The sequence below is a fragment of the Nymphalis io genome, chromosome 5 (assembly GCF_905147045.1).
Source record: "Nymphalis io chromosome 5, ilAglIoxx1.1, whole genome shotgun sequence".
Taxonomy (NCBI): Eukaryota; Metazoa; Arthropoda; class Insecta; order Lepidoptera; family Nymphalidae; genus Nymphalis; species Nymphalis io.
The window spans coordinates 14,042,988-14,069,812 of NC_065892.1; the positions used below are offsets into that span (position 1 = coordinate 14,042,988).

The 26,825-nt window shown below is 32.8% G+C and overlaps 2 protein-coding genes across 2 annotated transcripts; both read left to right on the plus strand.

The window, feature by feature from the left end:
- The first annotated feature begins 454 nt into the window (after nucleotides 1–454).
- LOC126768649 (bile salt-activated lipase-like) lies at nucleotides 455–4,424 on the plus strand. The gene is made up of 4 exons (XM_050486877.1): nucleotides 455–512; nucleotides 1,128–1,459; nucleotides 2,677–3,950; nucleotides 4,226–4,424. Exons 2-4 carry the CDS (start codon nucleotides 1,268–1,270, stop codon nucleotides 4,395–4,397), a joined length of 1,638 nt encoding a protein of 545 aa, XP_050342834.1. The 5' UTR covers nucleotides 455–512; nucleotides 1,128–1,267; the 3' UTR covers nucleotides 4,398–4,424.
- A 1,499-nt stretch (nucleotides 4,425–5,923) lies between these two features.
- Nucleotides 5,924–9,655, plus strand: LOC126768652 (esterase FE4-like). The gene is made up of 3 exons (XM_050486879.1): nucleotides 5,924–6,274; nucleotides 7,278–8,551; nucleotides 9,145–9,655. Exons 1-3 carry the CDS (start codon nucleotides 6,092–6,094, stop codon nucleotides 9,317–9,319), a joined length of 1,632 nt encoding a protein of 543 aa, XP_050342836.1. The 5' UTR covers nucleotides 5,924–6,091; the 3' UTR covers nucleotides 9,320–9,655.
- The last annotated feature ends 17,170 nt before the right edge of the window (nucleotides 9,656–26,825 follow it).

Consider the following 26,825-nt stretch of genomic DNA (forward strand, 5'->3'; position numbering starts at 1 on the left):
TTATTCTCGACCAGGGCTAGTAAAACATTTTGAGTTTTAGATAGAACTTTTTTTTTAACCATTAATTAAAAATGACTATTCACTTAGTTAATCACATTCATTTAATCGTGATTGGCTCAGTGTGTGTTGTGTGGGTGCAAAATAAATTGGCTACAAGACGCTACACTTAGGATTTGTTGACGCGTTATTGCAAATGGCTATAATGAATGCGCTTGATACATAATTTTCCGTTAGTCGGCTCTTACGACTCATACGGGTTAAGATGAAGTGACAACACTTACTCGCATGAAGTCACGTAAATTATAGTACACCCTTTGAAGCTTTCGACTCCATTTGGGCCAACAGCAACAGGTCAATTCGAAAAAAAAAAGATTATATTTTATATAAATTATATTTATATGTATTTTTGGGCCTACGTTTATAAGGATCGTTTAAGTGAAAGTGGAATAGGATTCTGCTGTAAAGACTAAAGGTTGTACAGTAAAACTGACTGACTGACTTTGATTAGTCGAGTAAGTGATTACTAATAATATTACAAAATTTTCTTAAAGTAAATATTTCGCGTTTAGTTTAACAAATGTTTATTAAACTAAAAATACCAGACAGACTCTGCTTTGCCTTTTATATATATACCAAGTGTTATGGCGATCGGTAGAACTGCGAAGAAGTTGATGTGATGGATAGTATACAAACCATCTTCGTTATAATACACTCTTTTCCAAGGGGGGTGCCTTTCTATTCCGGGAACCCACCTCTAATCCTTCATTTTTTACTAAGCAAGCAGTTATACAACTGGCACTTTGAACTAATTAAAATGTCATTAATTTGATCAAAATTTGAGGCTCAAACTTGCAAAAAATATTTACTTATTATTTATTTAAACAACAAACTAAATAATAAAAGTGATAAGTTGTTTAGAATCCGTTCGTTTTTGAAAGTTTTTATATAAATGTGTCCGTTTTCATGGTAATCGGCCAACCAAAATCTCAAATCCCAAAAAGATATACCAACACCCATATTTATATGTATGTATGGGTATATATATAAGATAAAAAAGCGATATTTAAAATATTCGCTTAAATTAATGCCAAACGAATTGTTTTTTTTTTGTGAATAATTGTTTTTAGATTCGAGCCCATTAATTTTCAATTGTGTATTAAAAAGATACAACAAGAGGCGATAAGTACAATATAATATTGTTATGTATCATTGGTCAGTCGTTTAGTTGGCCACAGCAGCGCTTGCATAACGGTAAAGCATAAACAAGATGTTGAAAATAAATAAATATGGCAAGAAGATAGTACTGTTTACATTAGTGATAATGAACTTAGTTGACCAACCGGCACCGGATGTAATAATAGTGCAAGGGATTTTGAGTGGTAAAATAAGTGCAGATGGGACGACTTTTGAATACGTCGGTATACCTTATGCGACGTCAAATAGCAGCACGAGGTTTCAAGTATGTAAAGATTTTTACCCGTAAATTCCTTTGGTGATAATTATTCCTCATTATTAGGTTTTTCTATTCAAAATTATTTATTTAAAATTAAAAAAAGCTTGATCAAAATCTAACATGCAAATAGTGTTCCTTATAATTTTAGTAGAACAAAGATAAGAAAATAAAATCATTTTTTACAAGTTTATATGTTCAGTAAGTAAATGATAGTTTGGTATTATTTTGACATATTATACAGTCAAATTCAGTTGTTCTGTCATAATTTTATACAAAACCAGAAGTAAAGAAGAAAATAAATTAGGCGCAGTGGTGTGAAAACTAAAAACATCACACATAATTTAAAATCTCTATTTAAATAAAGAACTACTAAGTCGAATTGTTCCAAAACAATGTTATTTAATTAATATTTATTTGCTGTTACTTTAAGATTTGGACTACTGCAGATAATGTTAAATTGTAGTGTGTGTTTAAAAATTGATTATTAAAATGTTGCAGTAGATTATATTAAAAACATGTTTTATATAATTAAAAATAAACGTTATAAAAAGATTCATACTATCAAGAAAAAAAATTATAAGATGCTTTAATTATACTTTTTAGTCTTTTGTCTACGTCATTATCATTGAATGTTACATTTATACTTACAGTTTGTTTTTATAATATCTATAATCAGATAACTGAATTTATTTCACTGTACTTTAAAACTGAGTCGGCTTTATATGTTAAATAGAAGAAAACAAAAATTTGATCTACATTTAGACTTAAAAAAATAATAATAATATCCTGGAACATCATTCACACACGGCCATCTGATCCCAAACTAAGCAGAGCTTGTACTATGGAAACCCGACAGCTGATATTTTGTTTCGTATATACATAGTTATATAGATAATTACACCCAGATTCAAGATAAACAGATATGTTCATGCACAGAAATGTCTGTCCTGGGTGGGAATCGAACCCATAACCTTCGGCGTGAAAGGCAAGTATCTACCAATCATGCCAACCGGCCCTAAAAGTATACTACGTTTATGTTTCTTATAAAACTGATAGTGAATAGTGAAGTTTGTATTAATTACTTGTTGCTACTTAGACTGTGTTTAATTACCAGACTAACGTAATAGATAGTTTAATGTTTAGATATACGAGGTCAAAAAATATGATAACTGGTAATGATAACGTTATGTTCATTGATAGAAACAGAATTATATTACTTTTAGGCACCTGGACCACCGCCGTCATGGGATGGCGTTTACAGAGCAGTTGACGAAATATACGCATGTCCCCAAAATACATTCATCGGAGTTATAGGCTCCGAAGATTGTTTGAAAATTAACGTGTACGTACCTGCAATACCGAAATCAAAACCAATTGCCGTTATGGTTTATATTCATGGAGGTTCGTTTATTCTAGGGAATGGAGGTAAGCTTCTCTATGGCCCAGGTTTCCTAGTGAGAAAAGATGTCATTGTAGTCACATTTAACTATAGACTCGGGCCCCTTGGTTTTCTATGTCTTAGAATTAAAGAAGCACCAGGTAATGCTGGCTTGAAAGATCAAATAGCGGCATTGAAATGGGTTAAGAAAAATATTGCTGCATTTGGAGGCGATCCTGATAACGTAACCGTGTTCGGTGAAAGTGCCGGAGCTACCTCAGTTTCACTGCTATTAGCTAGCGAAGCTTCTACTGGATTATTTAAAAGAGCAATAGTTCAAAGTGGGTCATCGTTATCTAATTGGGCGTTAAATAGAAAACCGGAAATTGTTGCCAGTCATGTTGTTAAGTCTTTTGGGTACAATACTAAAGATCCGAAAGAATTATACGAAATATTCTCTAAAATGAGTTACAAAGAAATAACGTCGATTAATGCAAAAAAACCACTCGATTTATTTTTTAAAACACAAATTCTTCTTTTACCGTGTGTTGAATCTAACATTCCAGGAATAGAACCTGTCATAACCGATTTACCTTACAATATTATTTCTCAAAAGCCTAAAAATGTTGATATAGTATACGGCATCACAAGTAATGAAGGCTTAATAGTAATAGCTGAAGAAAATGAAAAATCAATAAGAGAAAGGAATGTACGTTATTTGTTGGGTACGGATCTTAATTTTTCATCAGAAAATGAAGCCACTGTGATAGCAAAGAAAATACACAAATTTTATTTTGGTAAAGATGAAATATCATTAGATAAATTTGAGAATATAACAAATTTGTACTCACACTTATATTTTGAGATGCCTACAATTTTCGAAGCGCAATGTTTTGTTAAAAATAGTAAATCAAAAGTGTATACCTATGTTTTTGATTATTCTGGCAGCAGAAATGTTTTAAAATTTCATAGTACATATTGGAACGCAATTGGAGCGAGTCATGGCGATGACATATTTTATATATTTAACGGGAATCTGTTACCTTTTACATTAAATAGCAGAGATAAAGTAATTATTGAGTACATGACTAGTTTTTGGACAAACTTCGCCAAGTACGGGTAAGCATTAAATCTCGGATTTACTTATAAATGTTGCTTAACGGCTGCTTAGTTAAATACTGATTTATTTATGCCATTATTGATTTGACATTCAAAAGAAGACAAAACGTCGTTAAGCTAATTACCCGCTGAGCAACGTTTGTAAGCAAGGCAATAAATGTTTATTTATAAATTACTCTGGTACAGCAGCAAAGTATTGAAGTAAGATAATTCAATAATTTTATTCGACTTTATTGATATATGAAAAATATAAAATAAATGATATTTTTTTACAGGAATCCCACACCAGAAACGAGTACCTTGCCAATCAAATGGCATCCAAGTAAAAAAGATAATTTAAATTTCTTATACATAAATAGTAAATTAAGAATGGATTCGATGCCTAATCCTGAGGCTTATTGGTTATGGAAAGAAATATATGATAAATATCGCAATTTCGAAATTTAAACAGTAAAATACTTTATATTCAATTGATTTTCTTTTTTTTCAAATGATGTTATAACGTTATTCATAACTTATAATGTCTTCTTATACATAGTGTATTTAGGGTACGACCTTAATATTACCTATTACATATTTCAACTTAGAACAAAGATAAAACAAAACAACGTGAATTCTCAAGAGATATCTTTAAGTTTTCTCATTACTTAGGCGCAACTTTGTTGAAAATAAATTATAGTGTGGTGCAGATACTTTATCTGATAATAAAGACTAAGTTGGTGGATAAATAAATATTTATAATTAAATGGATAAATTAGCAGAAGCTAACTACTAAGCTAACTAAATGTATGACTTAACATAATTATTTGATTATCTCTTAGGTCGCTCTCAGCAATATTTTAATCGAATTTACATAGTATAGTTAAAATTGAAAAAAAAACTGCTTTACTACTGTAATATATACAAATACATGTAATATATAATAATAACAAAATTTTCGAAGCAAGTGATTGATGGTAACCGAACGTAATAAAGAATTTGCTCAACATGCTCATAATGGTATTGAGTAGAAATATTTTACAAGCTTTTTGCACGGATACACGTGAACTTTTAAACGTATTAACTCTTATTATGTCACCAGGCTCCCGTATCAATTAAAATAAAAAATCCACATTTTGTGATGAAAAAATATGGGACTGTATGTCATAGTATTGAATCATCTGTTTATTATATATCCATCTCATTTGAGCAGTACAGTAAGAAAGAGAACAATATTTAATATTACAAGCTTAATTTAAATTTTATAATATTAGTAAGGTTAATTAACGGCCTTACTTACAAATGTTACTTAGTGGATATTTATTTAAACACTGACGGTCTTACTTATAAACGTCGTTAAGTGGGTGAAAGCTGTCTGCTTCTTCCGAATTTCAAATCCATAATGATAGAAGAGCAAAATCTATGTTTGATATTAAACACTTTAATGAAATATTAAATTATGCTATAATTCCTCTTTGTATTAAAAAGGTAGTTATATTTGTTATAGACATATATAGTATATTTGTTGTTTCGTATTCATATAGTTCTAAATAAATAAATACATAAAATTCACACGCAGAATACAAATCCACTAGTTTTTCACAATTATTATTATATAATGGCCCTATTTTTACTCGAAGATTACCTTCGCAATAAAAAAAACTCAAAATCGGTTCTCAAGCAAAACAAATCTGAGTTAAAAGTAAGTTAAAAATTATTGAAAATTTTCCATGCTATAAAAATCCGCTTATGATTTTATTGAAATATATTAGGTGAGTGTTGTTCACTCAGTGTGGTACTTTGAAATAAGACACTTGACAGAAAAATATAGCGTAACAAAAAAAAGCTTAAAATTGTAAATCATATAATGTAATCAATAATTTGGCAAAATAGTTTATTTATTACAAAATAGTAAGTAATACGACAAAATTCAAGGTAATCTTGTGATAATTATGACGTCACGATATCGTTCTGGAATGTACGTCACAGTCAGCAGTTTGTTAGTCAGGCACCGCGGCGTGTACGCATTGGTTGTGTCGGTTGCTTTATCAAGGTCACTGCCTGACATTTACTAAATGTACTGTATGTATAGTAAGTGTATTGATAAAAGAAAATGACTGAGTGTTACAATACAAATAAATATTTGATTCTTAAATAAAACAATGAGTTACCGAAGAAAATATATAGTTTTGTTTACTTTAGTGGTTATGAACGTAATCGATCAACCGGCACCGGAGGTGAAGATCGCGCAAGGGACTTTGAGCGGTAAGATAAGTGCCGATGGAACTATTTTCGAATACATCGGAATACCATACGCGTCGACCAACAGTAGCACGCGGTTTCAGGTAGGTATTTAAATATACTTTGAATTGTTTGTAAACAAAACTATACTAATGTAATGAGTATTGTTTCTTGAAATAATTTAAATTTAATTAAAGTAAAGTAATAATATTAAGTAAATATATATAATGAGCAAAATTACTTGAATAAGTAGATAATGAAAACAATATATTAGATTATATGTATTGATAATCTTACATAATAAATTTATAAATATATATATATATAATAAATTTCAGTCAATTTAATTGGCTCAAACTCTCGAAATTCTCATTGAAAGTAAGCATTCAAAGGTTGATCGAAAATGTCGATAACAAATGCACTATAATTATTTATCAACGATAAACAATATTTTTTTAATTAAAGTTTTATTGAATTTCATAAAGTTTTAAGTCATTTATCTCAGAATACTAATATATTTGGATTTTTTTTTTTAATATATTTGGTAAGTGAATGGGCAAATGGGCCACTTTAAGTTAAGTGATCATCACTGACCATAGATATTTGCCTCGTAAGAAATACTAATCTCCCTTATATCGCCAATGCACTGCCAACCTTGGGAACTAAGATGTTATATCCCTTGTCCCTGTAGCTACACTGGCTTACTCACCCTTCCTCTGGAACACAATAATACTAAGTATTGCTGTTTTGCGGTAGAATATGATGAGTGGGTAATACCTACTCACAAAACCCTATCACCAAGAAAAAACTATATTTAATTATTTGTCGTGCCTGATAATTAGTAATTTGTCATTTGTTTGTTGTTTATGATACCTACATTTAAAATAACCCCTTTGATTTTAACAACTGCAAGGCAATGTTGCGAATAACAATTTTATATTTTACAAATACATATTTAACACATTTTTGTTTCAATTTGTTTTATATTTATTTTTCACATTCATTTTTAACAGTATAAGTGAAAATATACTAATGTATTTTTCTAAAATATTTTTGGATATTTATTTCTTCATTAAAAAAAATTTGCTTTTTAATAATTTATTTCAGGCCCCCGGTCCACCACCATCATGGGAAGGAGTATATAATGCTGTAGACGAAATTTACGTCTGCGCACAAAAATCTTTAATAGGGGTTTTCGGCTCCGAAGATTGTTTGAAAATAAATGTTTACGTACCAGCAATGCCAAAGAAAAAACCCCTCCCCGTTATGGTTTATATTCACGGGGGTGCATTTTACCTAGGAAGTGGTAGTAAGACTATCTACGGACCGGGTTTCCTCACAAAGAAAGATGTTATTTTAGTTACATTTAATTATAGACTTGGTGCTCTTGGATTTATTTGTCTTAAAATAAAAGAAGCGCCGGGTAACGCTGGATTGAAAGACCAAATAGCGGCATTGAAATGGGTTAAAAAAAATATTGCTGCATTTGGTGGCGATCCTGATAACGTAACGGTGTTCGGTGAAAGTGCCGGAGCTACCTCAGTTTCACTGCTATTAGCTAGCGAAGCTTCTACTGGGTTATTTAAAAGAGCAATAGCTCAAAGTGGATCATCGTTATCTAATTGGGCGATAAATAGAAACCCTATTTGGATTGCTAGCCTCCTAGTTAAATCTCTTGGATATAATACAGAAGATCCAAATGAAATATACAAAATATTATCTAAAATGACTTACAAAGAGCTCACTGCGATTACAGTGAAAAAGCCATTAGGCTTATTCTTTGATACGGAAATTCTACATTTACCGTGTATTGAATCTAATATTCCAGGAACAGAACCAGTATTAACAGATTCACCATACAACATTTTAAAAAGTAAGCCAAAGGACATAGAAGTGCTCTTTGGAACTACAAGCAAGGAAGGTTATTTTTTAGTAGCTATGGAGACTGAAGAAACCTTTAGAGAAAGAAATAAGCATTATCTATTCGCTTCAGATCTTACTTTTTCATCCGAGTCTGAAGCAATGAAGTTAGCTCAGAAAGTAAAAGAATTCTACTTCGGTAAAGACGAAATAAGTATGCAAAAATACATGAATTTAACAGATGTATATACACAGTTGTATTTTGAAATCCCAGCTATTTTCGAAACTGAATTTTTGGTGAAAAGAATCAAATCAAATGTGTATAATTATATTTTTAATTATTCTGGCGCCAGAAGTTTCATGAAAGCAAGGAGTCGGTATTGGGACGAAGAAGGAGCTTGCCATGGGGATGAAATATTTTACTTATTCGATGGATACCTAATACCATTCAGAATAAATAATGATGACTCTAGAATTATCGAATATATGACGAGTATGTGGACAAATTTCGCAAAATATGGGTGAGAATTCAATCGTTAAAAAACATTTAATATTTTTTTATTGGTAAAGAGATATTTGAAATTCATGGGGAGTCAAAATTCCCATAATCTTGTTTTTTTTGATGAATTTATGACGAGCAAATGGGCCACTTGATGGTAAGTGGTCACCGTTCCTCATAAACATTGGCGTTGTAGAAAATATAAAAGATTCCTTACATCATAAATGCGCCACCAAACTTGAATAATGAGATGCTATGTTCCTTGTATCTATACTTGCTCATTCACCCTTCATACGAGAACCCAACAATAATATAGTAACAATACTAAGTATTAATGTATGGAGGTTGAATATCTGATGAGTGGATGTCACCTACTCAGACGGACTTGCATACAGCCCTACCACCTAGTAAATAATCATAAAAATATGACTTGAGAGTAAATTAAATGTAATATTCTTCAATATAGAACAGACAATAACACACAAACAAATATTGCACGCTGCCCTACCAAGCGAGCGTTTATATAATTTAAAAATTCAAATTCCTTGTTGAATTTAAAATATTATTATTATTTATTATAGTAATCATGACAATAATGATTTATTTTTCTTTCAGTAATCCTACTCCAGATTCAAGTGATCTTCCAGTTAAATGGGTACCGAGTACTAAAGATAATTTAAATTTCCTATATATTGATAGTGAGCTGAAAATGGGCCCGATGCCTAACCCGGAATCTTATCGACTATGGAAAGATATCTACAATAAATATCTTAAGACTGATATAAGATAACATTTTTTAGTAAAAAAATAATGTATGTATTATATATATGTTAATGATATTACAAAATGAAAACCACGTAACAGAAGTGAAACCTATTGAAGTAAAATACGTTTACTCAAACTTCGAGAAATATGACCTTAAAGTAAATTGCTCTTATCGCGCATAAAGATGTTTAATTTAAAAAATTAAGAAATCTTCATAGCTTGTTTATCTAAATTAAGTTTCAGTGTGCAAATTATTTGCTTCAACTGATTAAAAAGAGTTCTGAAAATGATTTGGTAACAAAAACAGTTCTACAAACAATACAATAATAATCTTAACAAAAATAAAAATATAAATCGAGATTATCGAATGTTTTTATTTTATAATATATATATATTACAATCATTTTCAGAAGGGTCTAGTACATAACAAAACAAATTAAAAGGGATATCGACTGAAAATGCAGCGCTACCATAAGGATAGATCCTCACCTTCTGACTTCTATTGGCTACAGTAGCTATTCTCAGAGGAGACTTGCTAACCGCGCAGAACATACATATCATATTGCACAAGTGTGCATAAATATAAACGTACTCACGATTCTCTCATTCTCATAATTACAAAATTACCGGAAAAAGTTCAGTCGCAGGCATATTGAAATATTTGCCAAGATGTATGTGTATATCAATTATACACATCCTTGGACAAATAGAACAAAAAAAAAACAAACACAAAAGATTAAAGATAGATTAATAAGATATTTTAAATATTCAACATTAAAATTTTGCAAAAAATGCGATTCTGTTGCTATGTTAGCCAGTAAAACGGAGGTAAAAACCATGGATATAATAAAATTAAAATCAAACAACCAATTAAAATAAAAGAAGAGCGATCTTATAAACATTAACTTAACATCAAAGATTCAACAGATTGACAGGTAATTATATCGAGGGTTATATTTGATAAGTTTCTACGTTAATTTGACAAGTGACGGCTTTTGGGCCCCGAAGATTTGGCATGATATGAATTAAGTCTTAATAGATAATCCACTTATTACAAAATATATGTCACAACAATATATTATGTATATTATATATGTCAGGTGAGGAGGATGTCAGCGTAGGCGTGCTTATTGTACTTAGATCTTGTTATTTATTTATTTTTATTATTTACTCTACAGATTTTTGTGTCTGTTAGTTTTTATTTATATTCGCCGGGAGGGCAAATGACTCTACTCCACCTGATGGTAAGTGGTAGTAGAGTCCAAACGCGACGACGGCCAGTACAGACGGGAAAAACGTTCTGCACTAGCCGCCATCGCCTTGCCGGCCCGCAAGATGCCTCTTCACGCCTCGTTTGAAGGAACCCGGGTTGTAAGAGGAGGGGAACACGTGAGCTGGTAAGGAATTCCATTTTTTGGAAGTGCGACAAAGAAAGGAGTTGCCAAATTTCTTTGTTCGCGATGGAATTGATGTCACAGTAAGGCGGTGACATCGAGAACCAGCTCGCGTGGACTTAAGAAGGAAGGGGGAAGCAGGAATTAGAGAGAATAATTCCTCAGAGCACTCGCCGTGATACAGTCGATAGAAAGCGCTCAGTGCTGCTATCTCACGACGCAATTGTAAAGGTTCAAGGGTGTTTGTGACCTTTACGTCACCAATAATGCGTACGGCACGTCGCTGCAACCGGTCCAAGGCCTCAAGTAGGTACTTAGCGGAGCCATCCCAAAGGTGCGAGCAATATTCCACGCAAGACCGTACCTGTGTTTTGTACAGCAGGCACAGTTGTTGTGGCGTGAAAAAGCGCCGCACCTTGTTCAGAACTCCGAGTTTCCGTGAAGCTGTTTTTATAACAGCCTCGATGTAATCCCTTGGACTAAGGTCGCAGCGAACGTCAATCCCCAGCATGGCGATTTTGCTTTGCATCACCAGCGGAGTACCACAGAGGGAGGGAAGAGGGGAAAATGTTGACTTTTTCGCCGTGAGAGCGCATACCTGTGTTTTCTTGGCATTAAACTCAACAAGATTATCAGAGCCCCATTTGGCGATGAGCTCTAACGTCCTATCGAGTTCAATGACAAGATTTTCCCGCCTCTCCTCAGTTTCCGCCCGCCCAGCCACTGCGCGTCCGTGGTATCCACCATGCACTGTACTATCATCTGCATAGCAATGTATGTTCCCAAGGGAGAGCATATCATTGATATGCAAAAGAAAGAGTGTGGGAGATAGCACAGATCCCTGGGGGACCCCAGCATTCACTACATAGAATTGTGAGGCGCAACCATCTACTAAAACACGAAGGCTACGCTTGTGTAGGAAGCTGGCGATCCAGGTGCATAGCTGAGCAGGCAGACCATATGCCGGTAGCTTGGAGAGAAGACTTCTGTGCCAGACCCTGTCGAAAGCCTTGGAGATATCGAGACTGACAGCCAACGATTCTCCATGCTTGTCGATAGCTTCACCCCAGAGGTGTGTTACGTACGCTAGAAGATCACCTGTGGACCGTTTTGGTCGAAACCCGTACTGACGATCATTAATTAGACAGTGATCTTCTAGGTAATGGATCAGTTGGTTGTTTAAAATCCGTTCCATCGTCTTACAAAGTACTGAGGTGATAGCTATTGGCCAATAATTTGCCGGGTCAGACCGATCCCCTTTTTTGGGAACCGCTTGCACATTAGCTCTTCTCCAAGCCTCCGGCACACTTCCCGAAGAGAGAGAAAGTTGGAACAGGCGCGTTAACACAGGAGACAGCTCCGCTGCGCACTTCTTCAGCACTATGGCTGGTATTCCATCGGGACCGCTAGCTTTCCGTACATCAAGTGATTGCAGCTCCGCACGCACATCACGTTGCCTGATTTTAATGTCAGGCATCGTATGGCCACATGCAGGTATTGTAGGTGGCAGTGCACTACAATGATCGATGACGGAATTGTTTTTATTCATTAGATTCATTATATACTATGTGTATTAATCTTAAATATTATTATTATTATCTTGCATGTTTGAACGTTGAGTCCGAGCCAAGGTACCATTAAATTAAGGTACCTATACCCATGAATTTCTATATAAATGCAAAGCTGGAACAAATTGCTAGTTTACAGTTTATACACATGCACAAATTTCCAACAATAGCTACGTTATGAATATAACAAGCCACCACCACCAAGTTATTCACATTTACGGGATCACACTAAATTTAGAATCATGCATAAACCAGCACGTAATTTTGTATACAATTTATAGAACATTTTAGTTTATAATAATGACAGTTTGAATTATAATAAATACGTAAAGTTACTGTTTAGAAAAAAACCTTTCAGTAATATTCACAAGACAAAGAAAAGAGATATTGAGCTACAACCCAAAAATGGCGGACCATAATAGTATTGACCAGTCTAGGAATCCAGAATCTCACGAAGACCAATTACACGCCATCCAGAAATACTTACTTTTATTTTAAAATTTTAGTCGTTAAATATCCTCAGGACCAGCGAGGCGACCGGTAACTAGGGGCCGTTGCGTATAGGTGTGTGCCATAGAAGGTTTTGCCCGTAATCACCACTTTCGCAGGCGGGTTGGTGATCGCAGAGCGTAGCTCGTCACACAGATGACGCTGCTGCCCGTCACCGGTCTGCAGTATTTAACTACGCCTTAATGGAATGGTTATACCACCATTAGTCGGTCGCCAGAGCCTCGTTAGTTAATCGGCAGAATGCACCACGTGCAGGTGAGATTGGCTGGTAACAGCTAGATACAGCTGTGCTCCCATCCCATAGTGACGATAATGACGTATAGTGACGATATACGCAAAATGGCTGCCAGCGAATGGAGATCAAGAGCTGAAGATCGAGCTCAGTGGCGTGCCATTGGAGAGGCCTGTGTCCAGCAGTGGACGAGAAAAGGATGATGATGATAATGAAATATCCACAAGGATACCAAACGAAAAAATTTACGCAATAACATAGTCCATTTTACAAGCTTTTGTTTAACTTCATCTATTAGAATATAATATTGCTACTTAATTTCAAATATTTTGCTTTCCGCGCTACTTATAACATATATTACAACAGTAACTGTTTTACATATAAATGTTTTTAGGAGGTGATTAGTTAAACAGGTTGTCTTTTTCTTATGTATGTAAAATCTATAATGACAAAAAGAGATATCATTATTTAAGTAAACAGCTAAATGTGTAGTAAAGCTGAAAAATAGCATATATAACTTCAAATAAGCATTTATATTACAATTACGTAATTTCCAAGCATTATAAAACGAAATATAAAAGTATAGTTAAAACGAAAGTACGGATGGAATGAGATAAAAAAGACAAACAGTTGAATCCTCTTCACGGAGACAGGAATTAATCGTCGGATCCTTTTAATAAACAGTTATGCAAAACACAGAGCTGAGTCTATTATGTATTCATCTAGGAACTATGCGAAATAAACTTGCATTTTGAATAGTCGAATTAAATATTCCCTCAATTCTGGACATGTCTCGGTGGGGATTTAAGGTTAATTTTTTACATTTCGTGGTACAAAGCGTAACGTGGTACTATATTTTTCAATACACTTAGACTTAAATAATCTAAATGTGTTAATAATTGGTTTGTGTATAACAAAGTTATTTTATTTTCTCCTTAGCAATTTTCTGTATCGTAAAGTTATGAATTTGAATGTAATACTTAGTAATTTATAACGAACTCAGGCGTTATTTAGCTTGTATTTGAAACACAAATGTATGATAGTGACTATTAATGTCCCACTGCTGGGCTAAGGCCTCCTCTCCTTTTTGAGGAGAAGGTTTGGAGCTTATTCCACCACGCTGCTCCAATGCGGGTTGGTAGAATACACATGTGGCAGAATTTCAATGAAATTAGACACATGCAGGTTTCCTCACGATGTTTTCCTTCACCGTTAAGCACGAGATGAATTATAAACACAAATTAAGCACATGAAAATTCAGTGGTGCTTGCCCGGGTTTGAACCCACGATCATCGGTTAAGATTCACGCGTTCTTACCACTAGGCCATCTCGGCTTCCCACTAGGCCATCTCGGCCCATCAAGTCAAAAATAACTTTTATAATATACATTAATTTAAATAAATATAATGTACCTGTGTGTCTTATATACTTAACTATTAGAATCATAAAGATAATGAAAGCGTAGCTCTTCAATTACAAAGATAAACGCCAAAAGACGGCTAGGAACAGCTAACGACACTGCGTTTCATAGCTTTATATAGAGAACAGCCAACCTTACAAGTTCAAATCTTATCTTCACCGTTACCCTAATACCCTTTGTATATTGTCTATATTTCGAAAATTTTACAAGAATTAAAGTAATAATAATAAATTTACAAAGCTTCTAACAACACCTCCGCGTTCACTTCAAAAGATAACGGTCGTTCTAAGCGTAATTTATTGTAAACTTTTCATGAAAATTACTGTTAAAATAATTAATTTAAAACTGACCTTTTGAACTTTGTCCGATTTTGGTAAATAATTAATTGTTATTGTAACTATGTAGTTAAAACGAAACACGAAAAAGTTTTACTTATTCATAAATTAAGATTAAATTTAATATTTTAAGTAATGCGTATAAACAATAAAATACATTAATTTGCTGCTATAAATTATTTTCTAGCATATAAATGAATATATAAACTAAAATGAATTATATAAGTAAATAAAAGTGAATTAATTCGGCTTATCCCACTAAGATAAGTTCCAAATTTTCATATACAAAATTGCAAGCATCTATTACATATAACATACATATATGTAGTGAACGATCACCATCAAATTCTATCTTCCTACATTAAATAAAAAATATCACAATTCTACTAACATATTATTATAATAATATATATTATGCGATCAAATAATATATGTTATGCATAGAAAAACTAAAATGTACTTTATTCAAGCAGTTTCTTCAACAAGCACTTTTAAATCGTGATTTTACGATATATACTTAATTTAAACAAGAAATATACCATTTGTATCATTGTTGTAAATATATTATCTACCGTAAGTATTACTACTTGCTAAAAAAACCTGGAAGGTCCAGTTCCAAGATAACAAATAGCCCTAATGGCTCATTCTTGAAAATTATCACAGTTTCTATGTAGGAAGTTATCAATTATAATAATATACCGTAAGATAAATGAAAAAACCAAACCAACCAACCAAATGTATGTAACATATGGGCCACTAAAAATGTCATTTAATGACAAAGAGGTCATTGCTAGTGGCCAATTGTGCTGTTTGTCAATTTGCGATTTCAAAATAGACAAAACCATAATTTTATGTTCTTTGCTTGCCGATTTATCTTATCAGTAAAGATATCATGTGCAAACAGAGCCATGTTACAATTTAATAATATTTGTAGATATTTTTTTTTATCACATAAATTTTTCAAACGCTCCTGAATGTACAGTGAAATTGAGTGTCGCATAAATTAACCAAGCACATTAACCAGCCAATACCGGAAACATCTGTAACCATTTGCAAAACATTATTACTGTCAGAGTAAAATCGTTGTAATTATGTTGTAGAGCCCCAGCTTTGTCACGGGCTTAAGGCAATTTGCCTGCCTAAACAGGCTGTGAACATTGGCGAAAATTTAAAATTATTGGTATCAGTTTGTGGTTTTCGTAGTTTATAGCAGCCGTATAGGATTACTTGAATGTCATTGCCCTTTTCAAGTAAATGGCGCCGATTACATTATCATTTGCCTTTGTAAATTCATGTTTATTTATTTAAATTCCTTAAAATTATTTTAACATTATATGCTTATATTTTCAAACCTTACAACTCTGCTATATCACAAAACAATCATTCATCATAACCGTTTCCATTTTTGGAATGGAACCTTCTCCTCAAAAAGGGAGAGGAGGCCTTAGCCCAGCAGTGGGACATTCACAGGCTGTTACGAACCGTTTCCATTGTGGTAAACAAGATGTTGAATATGGTTACCACTCCTTCTCTTGTTAAATAAATGCTGGCCACCAATCCTGTTATAACCCTAATAACATATTCTGTCGGTTTCTTACCAGTGCTAAATAACCAGCCAAATTAATGACAATAGGCCAAGTTGGCAGTGATGTTAAGAGCGCTGACGGCAAAATATTGTTGCCTTGGAGGTTTAAAACGTCACCCGGCTCTAGTATGGGATGTGAAATGTGCTAGATAGCTAAGCCACTGTGACTTCATTTCACTTCATATTTTATCTACAACTTAGTCTTTTGCATCATCTAGCAATGGCGTTCCGTGCAAAACATTCTCAATGGCGTAAGTAAGGAGGCTTTATAAATATTTGTTTCCATATTATAAAGTAGAACTTGGAATAAAACACTGTTGGGCAAAGGCATAATATTTATTTAAGGTTATGTTTATACTTTATTTATTTATTTAAGTTATACAACAACCTATTGAGTTATAGTTGTCAGCTACTTTTAGCTGACAACTATTAGGTTTCCAGATGACGATGAAGTATTGGACAAAGGTCCAATGCAGAAGTATCGCCATACAAAGTGGAAATATTGCCAATGTTTTGGAGTCTTCACCTCGAAGTATCGACGAATTTAAATTTCATATAAATATTATATTAGTTAATTATTTAAACTTTTAAATATATTTTGAAATAAATATAATTATGTATATATGATAGTAAAATATACATTACTGAGACTGTTTTTCTTACACCGACAAAAAAAATCATGACAATTTTTTAAAAACAATCCAATCAAGCAATTCAAGATTGAAGTGAGTTCAAAATTGTCATTTCTCATCGCAATACTCGATCACGCAGTATAGAAACACCTGAATTTTAAGCTTGTCTTCCAACACATATGATTTAAAAGCCACGCAACAAATGCGTTTCTTCACAAGTATTGCGTTACATCCAGCCATCTAGCTTAAGAACTTTCATTTTATCCATCGGTATTCCTTATTAAGTGATAATCATTGTGCAAGATGTTGCTATAATGCGCTGAAATACGGTGGATGGTAGCCTTTAAGAAAAATATGGTTCCACTAATGAAACTCCACCAGTCAAGATGAGCGATGACGATAAAATCTTTCAACTCAGGCGATTGCTAGATTTCATTTCGAGATGGATTTAGGCGATAAATTGTAGGTACAAGTTTCAATGATTCGAATTATGTGGAGACGAATAGGAATTATTTTTTTCAAATTGAGTGACATTTTTTATTATAATCAACGAAAATAGATCTGTTTTAATATTGTTATTTTCGGGCAAATTACATGATAAACTATTATATGGTGATATCTTTCTGATGGATTTTGGCAACGGTATTTTCAAAGGAGACTTGTTAAAATACAAGAACACAGTCTATTGCCTATTAATTTAATCCGTTGGGAAAGAAAATCTAACAAGAAACAGATCCAACGCTTTTATGTGCTTTCAAAGGAAGCGAAGTGTCAAAAACAACAAACTCCAAAATTGAGCTACTACTGAGGTTTCTCGACAGAAAAACCCTATAATATTTTTACTAGCGTGACCTGGTAAAAGCCACCACACAAATGAGGCATTATATTTTATTTATATATTTTGAAGATAATAATTTATTATTTGCGTATAAATATATCTTTTAAAAAAGACATAAGTTAACATTCTATAGTTGTACGAAAAATGGAGTACACCAGTTGAGATAAAAAAAATCCAATTATTTCTGTGTAATATAATAACAATATAACATAGAAATATAGACATTAACGTAACGTAATAATTTGTACATTAGCTATTTTAAATTTATATTTGTTTATATTAAATGTTAGTAATTCTTATGCAAACAAACTGGGATCAACTATTAATATCATCTATTGGTAATATATATTAATTATACTGAATCTTATGATTTTATTAAATATGTAAACTATATATAACTACCATTTCAATTGCGGCTTTGTATTATAATCATCCACTTAAACTGAATGAAATATCAAAATATGGTCTAATAATATTATGTTATATTTTTTTGGCCTTTTTATGCAGTTTAACTGGATTTTTGATTATATCGCGAGCGATCCCACGCTTGAACCGCTAGTATTCGTATATAAATATTAAATTTTTAAATATACCTAAATAGTTCTTTATTTAGCTTATATTATATCGTCGTCGAGACTTAATTGAACATTTGTAGAGAATATTTTTAGTTTCCAATCACTCACACGTGAAATAAAGCATTCGGCATATTTGGAATTACAAATGGTATAGAAAAGAAATATATACGCAATTTATTTATAACGAATAAATAGGCATAGAATATAAAGGCTATGAATATACAAATGAAATTTATTTACATATTAATTAAAATTAAAATTTCGTTGTAAAAGTAAGTAAACATGCAGTAATGGGGAGGGGGGTTTGTTTGCGTTAACGTAGTTTAATTTGGTACTAATATCATATTTGGATTTCTCTATTTAAATTGTAAATGATGAAATGAAATTTGTTAATCATGAAACAATTGGCAGGAAGCTTAGTCGTTAAAGCATTAGAAAAGACGCTCTTCTGTTTACTTACCTAAAACAGATAAACGTATTCAATTGTAAAATTCTAAAAAAGAACAAATGATTTGCGAAGACGTTAGGACTAAAACGATTCTCTTCTAAACATCTTAAGTCAAAATGTAAATATACTCATTGTAAACAAATCATTTTTTGAATAAAAAAAACAAACTAAGTTAAAGAAATAATTAATTACGAGTAAGCTGAGGTATATCTCACAACCGTTGATATTGATTGTTAACAATCAATAAGCAACCTTGTATTATAAAGTTTTTGAATTTCACTTCGACAACATCCCCTATATAATATTGGTATGATGAAATAAAAAGTTTAAAAAACACATTCGTTAACGAGTCATGAACTTTCATGTGTTTTTTTATCCTGTAAAATAAACAAACGCGCACCAAGCGTAGTCAACAAATTAGGTATCCCCTATTTAGTGCATTAAGCTTTTAACACATGCCCAATTCAGAGGCACGAGAACGATCTAGTAACTAACCCTTTTAGATAAATTTGTTACAAAGGAAACCTTAATGTCATATCGTAAAGTTGATTTTACGTTACAAGGAAACTCAAGATGGGATCGTTCGAAAGTTTTTAGGTGCGAAAGCCAGTGTCGGTGCCGGCGCGAGGTAAGGTAGTCTCATTTATTATTGAGAGGATTACCTGCTGCTAGGAACCAGGTTCGCAGAGTTTTGTAAAATACACAGGAATCCAGCTATGTAAATATATTTGCTTCGACTAAACCTACTTGATATATAAAGATAAAAACGACGAAATGTTGATGTATTTATGCTGATTTTATATCTTCTAAAGTAAATAAAGGGAATACGGGGAATGCGAGACAAAGAAAAACATTTGGAAACAAAATAACTGCGTGTATTAAAAAAGTATATATTTTACTATATAGTAATTTTTCCTTTCCACAAATTCATTACGTATTCATAGTGCGCTCGTAAAACACAAATTTCGCTAACTACACCAATTACAGTAGAGCCTCAACAATTTTGTGTCCGAATAATTATTTTAAATGAAAAATATATTAATAAGGTACATAACGCAAGTTATACAATAGTTATTTGTAAACAAATATTATTTTTATTTTAGCAGCGTGGTGAAAGGACAAAGAGTGCGTTGTCTTATGATCACCTCTACCTATAGATTGAATTTGTAAGAAGCGTTTATCATTCCTAACACAATTAGGAGTTTTCCACCATCGGGACTTAGTATGTTATGTCATTGTGCCTTTAATTAACCTTTACATGGAAACTCAACATTACAAAGTATTGTCAGTAGAATAACTGACGATGACGACGAGAATAATTAAAATAAAAAAGGGTAACCTTTCTCTTCATTTGAGCTCCACCCATAAGGTTTATATTACTTGTGCAAACAGATACAAAAAACAATATTATAAAAAAAGATTTATGTAATACCACTTCGTTGGTAGGAATGTAATATTTATTTCGGATAGACACGAAGGTAGTCTCTTAGTAGGCATTTGAGGAATAAAAAGGTGTTGTATTTGGTATTTCAGCCGAGATGGCCCAGTTAGATCGCGTGAACCTTAACCGATAATCACGGTATCATACCTGGTGAGCACCTCTAAATTTTCATGTGCTTAAATTGTATTTATAATTCATCTCGTGCTCGGCGGTGAAGGAAAACATCGTGAAGAAACCTGCATCTGTCTTAATTCACCGAAATTCTGTCACAAACTCGCATTGGAGTAGAGTGGAAGCTCTAAAGTTTCTTCTCACAAAGAAGACGAGCTGTTCTCACAGATATTATGCTGAGATGCATATTAAGACCAATTTGGCAAACGAATCTGAAATTATCATTAAGTTTTATACTTTTTTTCAATCATTCGTTATTACTCTAAAAGAAAGAATTAATTATTTCTTTCTTATATATAAATAAATACACACGTAATCGTATTCTTAAAAAAGTGAAGGGCATTTTTAGAGTGAATGAACTACGTATCTATGTAAATAAAGATAAATCTGTAGAAGCAAACAGCTATCCGCTTTCGAGGCGACGACGGAAGTTAAGTACGTTTTTATTATGCACTCTTGTTGAAATAACAGACATGGCGAAATGGCTTAATGGTTGCGAATTTTACTCTTTCAAATATCATTAAGATTATTTGTTTAGTCAAATTATTAGTAATATTTCATTTGAGATATAAACTATTGAGCTTCTACTTAGATTTTCTTCCTAGATTCTGGATTCCAAAACGGTGGTAGATATACTTTTTAATTTACCTGTGAACTGATGATTCGAAAGTAATATGAAGGGCCTATTTTCATTATGTTTTTAATTATGTCAAAATATAATCAGTAGAGGAAAGGGCTTCGTGCAAGCCCATTTGGGTAGCTACCACCCACTTACCAGATATTCTACCGATAAACAGTAATACGTAGTATAGTTGTGTTACGGTTTGAAGGGTCAGTGAGCTAATGTTACTATAGGCACAAGGGATATAACATCTTCGTTCCCAAGGTTGTTGGCGTATTGGAGATGTAAGGAATGCTTAATATATCTTAACACCGCTAATGTCTATAAGCGGTGGGGACCACTTAAAATCAGGTGGCCCATTTGCCCATCCGCCTACCTATAACATGTTTACTTGTACGAAAAAAATCTTCTCAATCCAAATAATTTCAGTAATATTCAGTATTCAGAACATTGTTTGGGCTTCCACGTAACCTTCGTCTTCGTCATGGAGGCACTACGTTTTCTTATTAATACTTAAAAAGTAAAAGTTAAATACTGACCTTTTTAATTTTTAATGTGTCTCCAAAAACCTGACTTTACCTCTTACTTATGTGTTGTCACTACTGCTATTTTGTCTTTAAACGAATTAAGTCATTCATTAAAAGAGTTTCAATCCTGTACGCCCCTTGGAAACAAACTTGTTTACCTTAATATTAATATATGGTGCGTATAATAATAATAATTAATAAGGAATAAAAAATATTCTTTTTGTTCAAACGAATTAATGTTTTTTTTTCCTGTACGCTTTTTTTATAATTCACTTAGAAAACTTATAAAAATTGCTCAAGATGATAATATGATAACAATACGATAATTCATAGCGAATTTGACATCTGTCAAAGTGACATTTATAACAGCGCTGCTACTATAATAAAATATTTTTGATACTTAAATATTTAAAATTATTATAAAAACATCTACTCTACTATTTCTTTTTATTTATGTAATAGATCCACAGAACGAGGGGGCGAGTGTTAGTTATAAGGGTTCTATGTCCTTTTCTGTACCCTGACAACGAGTAAAATATGATAGGGTGAGTAGTTAAGACGTGAAATCGTAACGAACAACAAAACACACTTTCGCATTTATAATATTAGTTAAGATTCGGATATGCGATGTAGAAAATTTGTATGAATACTTTCATTTCACAATATTAAAACGTGATGTATAGTTTAGAGGAAGTTTGACCACAAACAAAAGTGAAGAGATTTTGTTTTATATTATATAAAGTTATATGGACTAGTGTTATTATAGCGCCAATAATATATTTATATATATTATAAAATGCTTAAAACATCACGAAGAGTGATCAATACGTAGATCAACCGTTAACAACTTAAATAAATTGAATAAGACTCGTCATTCTAGTAGTTTCTGGATATTCATTGTGGAGTGAAATGCTCAAACTATCATCTTTACTAGTGGTAGTATTGGTCTTTTTAAAAATAGGAATCCAAATAACACATTTGAATATATTCAACAAATCACGAGTCACGCCAATAATTAATTAATTACTTTACCTTTTTTGTCCACTAACAAAATGGCTGTTTTAAATTAGCGCGCATCTTTTTTTTTTAACAACGCTGTTGTATGGATCAAGGAGTCTCCTAACTATATGTATATAAATAATATATAACAAAATAACATATCACAATAACAATGCATGTGCATAATAAATTCTCGATCCATTATTAAAATAATTTAATCAACATTTTTATACGCATAATAATGAAAAAAATATATCATTATGTTTCCTTTATACATCTAAATAACATGAGGACCTATTCATAAAGCCGTATTTTAATGAACTCACGAATGAATTAGAACAAAATGTGACTGGCACAGTCTAATTAGTAACTACTCCTCCATAACGGGTGCGGTTGAATAAATATGAAAGGATACAGCGAACTTAGCACGATATAATGGAATTTGTGTCTTAAGACGATTCAAATAAAGGTCATAACTCTTTGCTTGTCTTGTAGGTAAAGTTGCGTGCACATTGTGAATGTGAAGTGTAACCTGTGGAATGAAAGGTAAAAGGTAGTGCAGCAATTCATAATAAAATTTGCGAAAATATACCTTTATGGATAAGTTCTCACATTGAAAATGTAGAAGGCATAAAATTTTGAAAGAGAAATACATTGGTTATTTATTTTTATTTCATGTGTAAATATATATTTTTTAAAACAATTTCGAATGAATTGCTTTTTTAAGTTGAATTGCTTAATACAAAAATTAAATGAATTAGATAGTATTTATACAAATGAATGAAACTGTAGTATCTGTTTTTGATTTCAATATAACTTTTTAGTTAATAAGCTAAACCAAAGCCACTATTATATTTTATTAAAAATTATAACAAATTGCAGCTTCCACATATATTTGCTTAACGCTATTTTAAGCGATAATAATTATAATAATACAAATTCAATGAGGATGTACACGAGCAAAGCTAGTAAAAAACAAATTTTATACGCTACAGTATGAAGAGATAATATTAATGCCGCAACAAATAATAATTTAATTAATTTCACTTTCTCGCTTGGAGCAAGTTTTCTCGTTAAATTCAGTCATCATTCTGCCATCCGAAGTATTATAGTTTGTTTCATTATTTAAAACCTAAACGTAAAATATAACTCTTGTAAAATACAAACTGTCGTAACCGTAAAGCTTTTAAAGCCGCAACGAATTTGTTACATATTTAATGTTCGCAAAAAGAGGGGAGAGAAATATTTGTCAGTGGTTGACAAACAGGCTCAGGTGCGCCACGAGTGTTCCAATCACAAAATAGAAATTACACCAACTTTCCCATTTGACGACGACGACTGTCTCGCCGGCACACATTTGTGCAGACTCATTACCTACCACAGAATGTAAGGATGTAACTATTTCATTGGACATACCGGCAGTTTTTAAAGTCCATACAGCTGAATATCGATAGTCTGTGAAAAATGTGAAAATGTACGTGAAACTTCGATCCCCGCGGAGTTGTTTAACAAATCAGGGGGATGACGAAACAAATCCGATGCCTATTTTCGCTTTCCAATTGTTTGCACGTCGCTTGTTTTTGTGTCGCTGCCTGATTGACAACTCCGGCAAGTTGGAATGGCCCAACATGGAACTTGTTACATTTTTCACTTCTATTTCTGTATAAAAATATATCTTTGCCAGTTATTTTAACTCGGTGACCGTTTTTTTTATCTATAAATCCGTTGTATAAGTTCAGAGAGGCGTCACTATAATGGACTTTAGAACGCGCTGAAAGTTTATTTAGTTATAATAAAGATATAAGACGATACATTGTCCCAGTTAGTGGTACGTTATTTATTTTTATTAAAAATGTTATTTTATCTATTCATTATTATTATAAAATTAAAAGATTTATTTCCAAAAAGTATTGTTTGGATCGACTTATCAGTCTGTTATACAAATTCAAATTGAAAACTTAAAAATAACAGAGTGATTTAAGCCGTAACAGCCTGTGAATGTCCCACTGCTGGGCTAAAGACCTCCTCTCCTCTTTTTGAGGAGAAGGTTTGGAGCTTATTCCACCACGCTGCTCCAATGCGGGTTGGTAGAATTCACATGTGGCAGAATTTCAGTGAAATTAGACACATGCAGGTTTCCTCACGATGTTTTCCTTCACCGTAAAGCACGAGATGAATTATAATCACAAATTAAGCACATGAAAATTCAGTGGTGCTTGCCCGGGTTTGAACCCACGATCATCGGTTAAGATTCACGCGTTCTTACCACAGGGCCATCTCGGCTTCGATTTAAGGATTGTTTGTAATTAAAACAAGTCGAAGCAAAACATTTTACATAAAAAACCGATTTTAATACGGAGCGATTTATATATATTGTTCATAGTACTAGTGTTATTAATTAAAATGCTTATAAAATTACTTTTATCACATTTACTATAAATATAATAATAGTTAGGTCTTTTACAGTCAATAAGAAAATGTAAGTAATAGAATGTAAATGTCCCACTGCATGTCTAAAGCCGCTGTTCCGATGCAGCTTAGTAGATATATGTTTGGCAGAATTTCAGTTAAATGAAACACATGCAGGTTTCAGGAGATGAATTATAAATACAAATTCAGCACATAAAAATTCAGTAGTGCTTGCCTGGGTTTGAACGCGCAATTATCAGTTAAGATTCACGCGTTCCAAATGAGCCACTTCAGCTCTTGCAAATGGAAATGTAACGCTTTTATAATATTGAATAATAATGTCCTCTTGACCGAATTTCCATCTAACACAGGTGCAGCCCCTATTCCCTCACTCTCATATTCACATGGGAGGGTAATTCGACACGTACTAAGAAAGATCAGGTGCAGGACCAACGCCTTATGCACTATCCGAGAAACGTGAGTGTATCTCTGCCAAATTCTTAACTCCGGTCTGCTACTGAGAATTTATTAATAGAATGATCAAATAACTACAATGGGTCCAAGCCCAGGACAAATGAAAAATGCAACGGGCAAATATGTCACCTGACGGTAAGTTGTCACCACTGCCCATAACAATACCAATTATCCGTTATATCTTCAATGTGCCATCAACCTTGGAAACTAAGATATTATGTCCATTGACCCTGTAGCAATACTGGCACACTCGCCCTTCCAACAGAAATGAAACATAAATATAAGGAAAGGACTCGACCATATTAATAATATTGCTGAGTTGCGGTAGTGTATGTGATGAGAATCGTCACAGTAGCATGTGAAAGCAATCCCGTGGCGCTCCACGTTAAGACGGAAAGGGTAACGCTTGTTTTTTAGTGGATATTCCGATGTTCGGGGTGCACTCGGCGACATGGACACCAGCGAGCCCCACATACCCCCACTGTTTCCGTGGGGAAAACGCGTAGCGCGTTTTCCAGCGTTAAAAAAAAATGTATGTGATGAGTGGGTTTTACCTACCCAGGCGGACGTGCACAAAACCCTATCAAATCTGCAGCTTTGCAAGATTTCCACTGGACCAAATAAAAATATTGTATGTAATGTGTATGGGAAGAGGTGATCGTTATATTGTAACTAAATAAAGGTGATTATGCAATACGATACGTTGCGTCCTTGTTGATTGTTGTTGATGTTATTCGTATTACTTTAATACAAACAATTTAAAAATACTAATAAAGCCGAACGTATTTGTTGTTCCTAAAAAAATATTGAAACAGTTAACGAAATATTTGAACAAAGAATGTCACAGTATCAATTCACTTAGCGAGATACCGAGGTTCAATTAAGTCTGCAGTTGGAAGGTATTATTGTTTAAAGTTGTAAGGAGCGACTGCTGGTGACAGCGCCACCTATTGTGGACTTGAGATTCGTACACACCGTGAAGACTTTGGTCCACGATGGTACAAAACACAAGTGACTGTCGAATGATATTGTAAAATGAATTTGTAAGGCAAATGCAATTTAATTATTGTTATCTATTCATAATAAAACTAATCTTAATTGTGATTTGCGAATGAAATAAAAAATAAAAATATCCTTAATAAATCCAGCTGATGCATGAGCAATACTAAAACTATGTCGTTTTTTCAAAATTTAAAACATCTTTAACCTAGAGTTCAATTCATTGTCACCACTTTTATAGTGCTTAAGTTTTAAACAGTTCTTGTAATACTATAAACTTTGACGTACAACATCAATGTCGTGGGGTAATTATATTGGGTTTTCGTTCATTATATAACCAATTATTTATTAC

What these genes read in the sequence shown, in the direction of transcription:
- LOC126768649 (XM_050486877.1), top strand. Translation starts at nt 1,268, where the DNA reads ATGTTGAAAATAAATAAATATGGCAAGAAGATAGTACTGTTTACATTA. An exon ending in ATAGCAGCACGAGGTTTCAA is followed by an intron (nt 1,460 to 2,676) that starts GTATGTAAAGAT and finishes TATTACTTTTAG; the next exon opens with GCACCTGGACCACCGCCGTC. An exon ending in ACAAACTTCGCCAAGTACGG is followed by an intron (nt 3,951 to 4,225) that starts GTAAGCATTAAA and finishes ATTTTTTTACAG; the next exon opens with GAATCCCACACCAGAAACGA.
- LOC126768652 (XM_050486879.1), top strand. Translation starts at nt 6,092, where the DNA reads ATGAGTTACCGAAGAAAATATATAGTTTTGTTTACTTTAGTGGTTATG. An exon ending in ACAGTAGCACGCGGTTTCAG is followed by an intron (nt 6,275 to 7,277) that starts GTAGGTATTTAA and finishes AATTTATTTCAG; the next exon opens with GCCCCCGGTCCACCACCATC. An exon ending in ACAAATTTCGCAAAATATGG is followed by an intron (nt 8,552 to 9,144) that starts GTGAGAATTCAA and finishes TTTTTCTTTCAG; the next exon opens with TAATCCTACTCCAGATTCAA.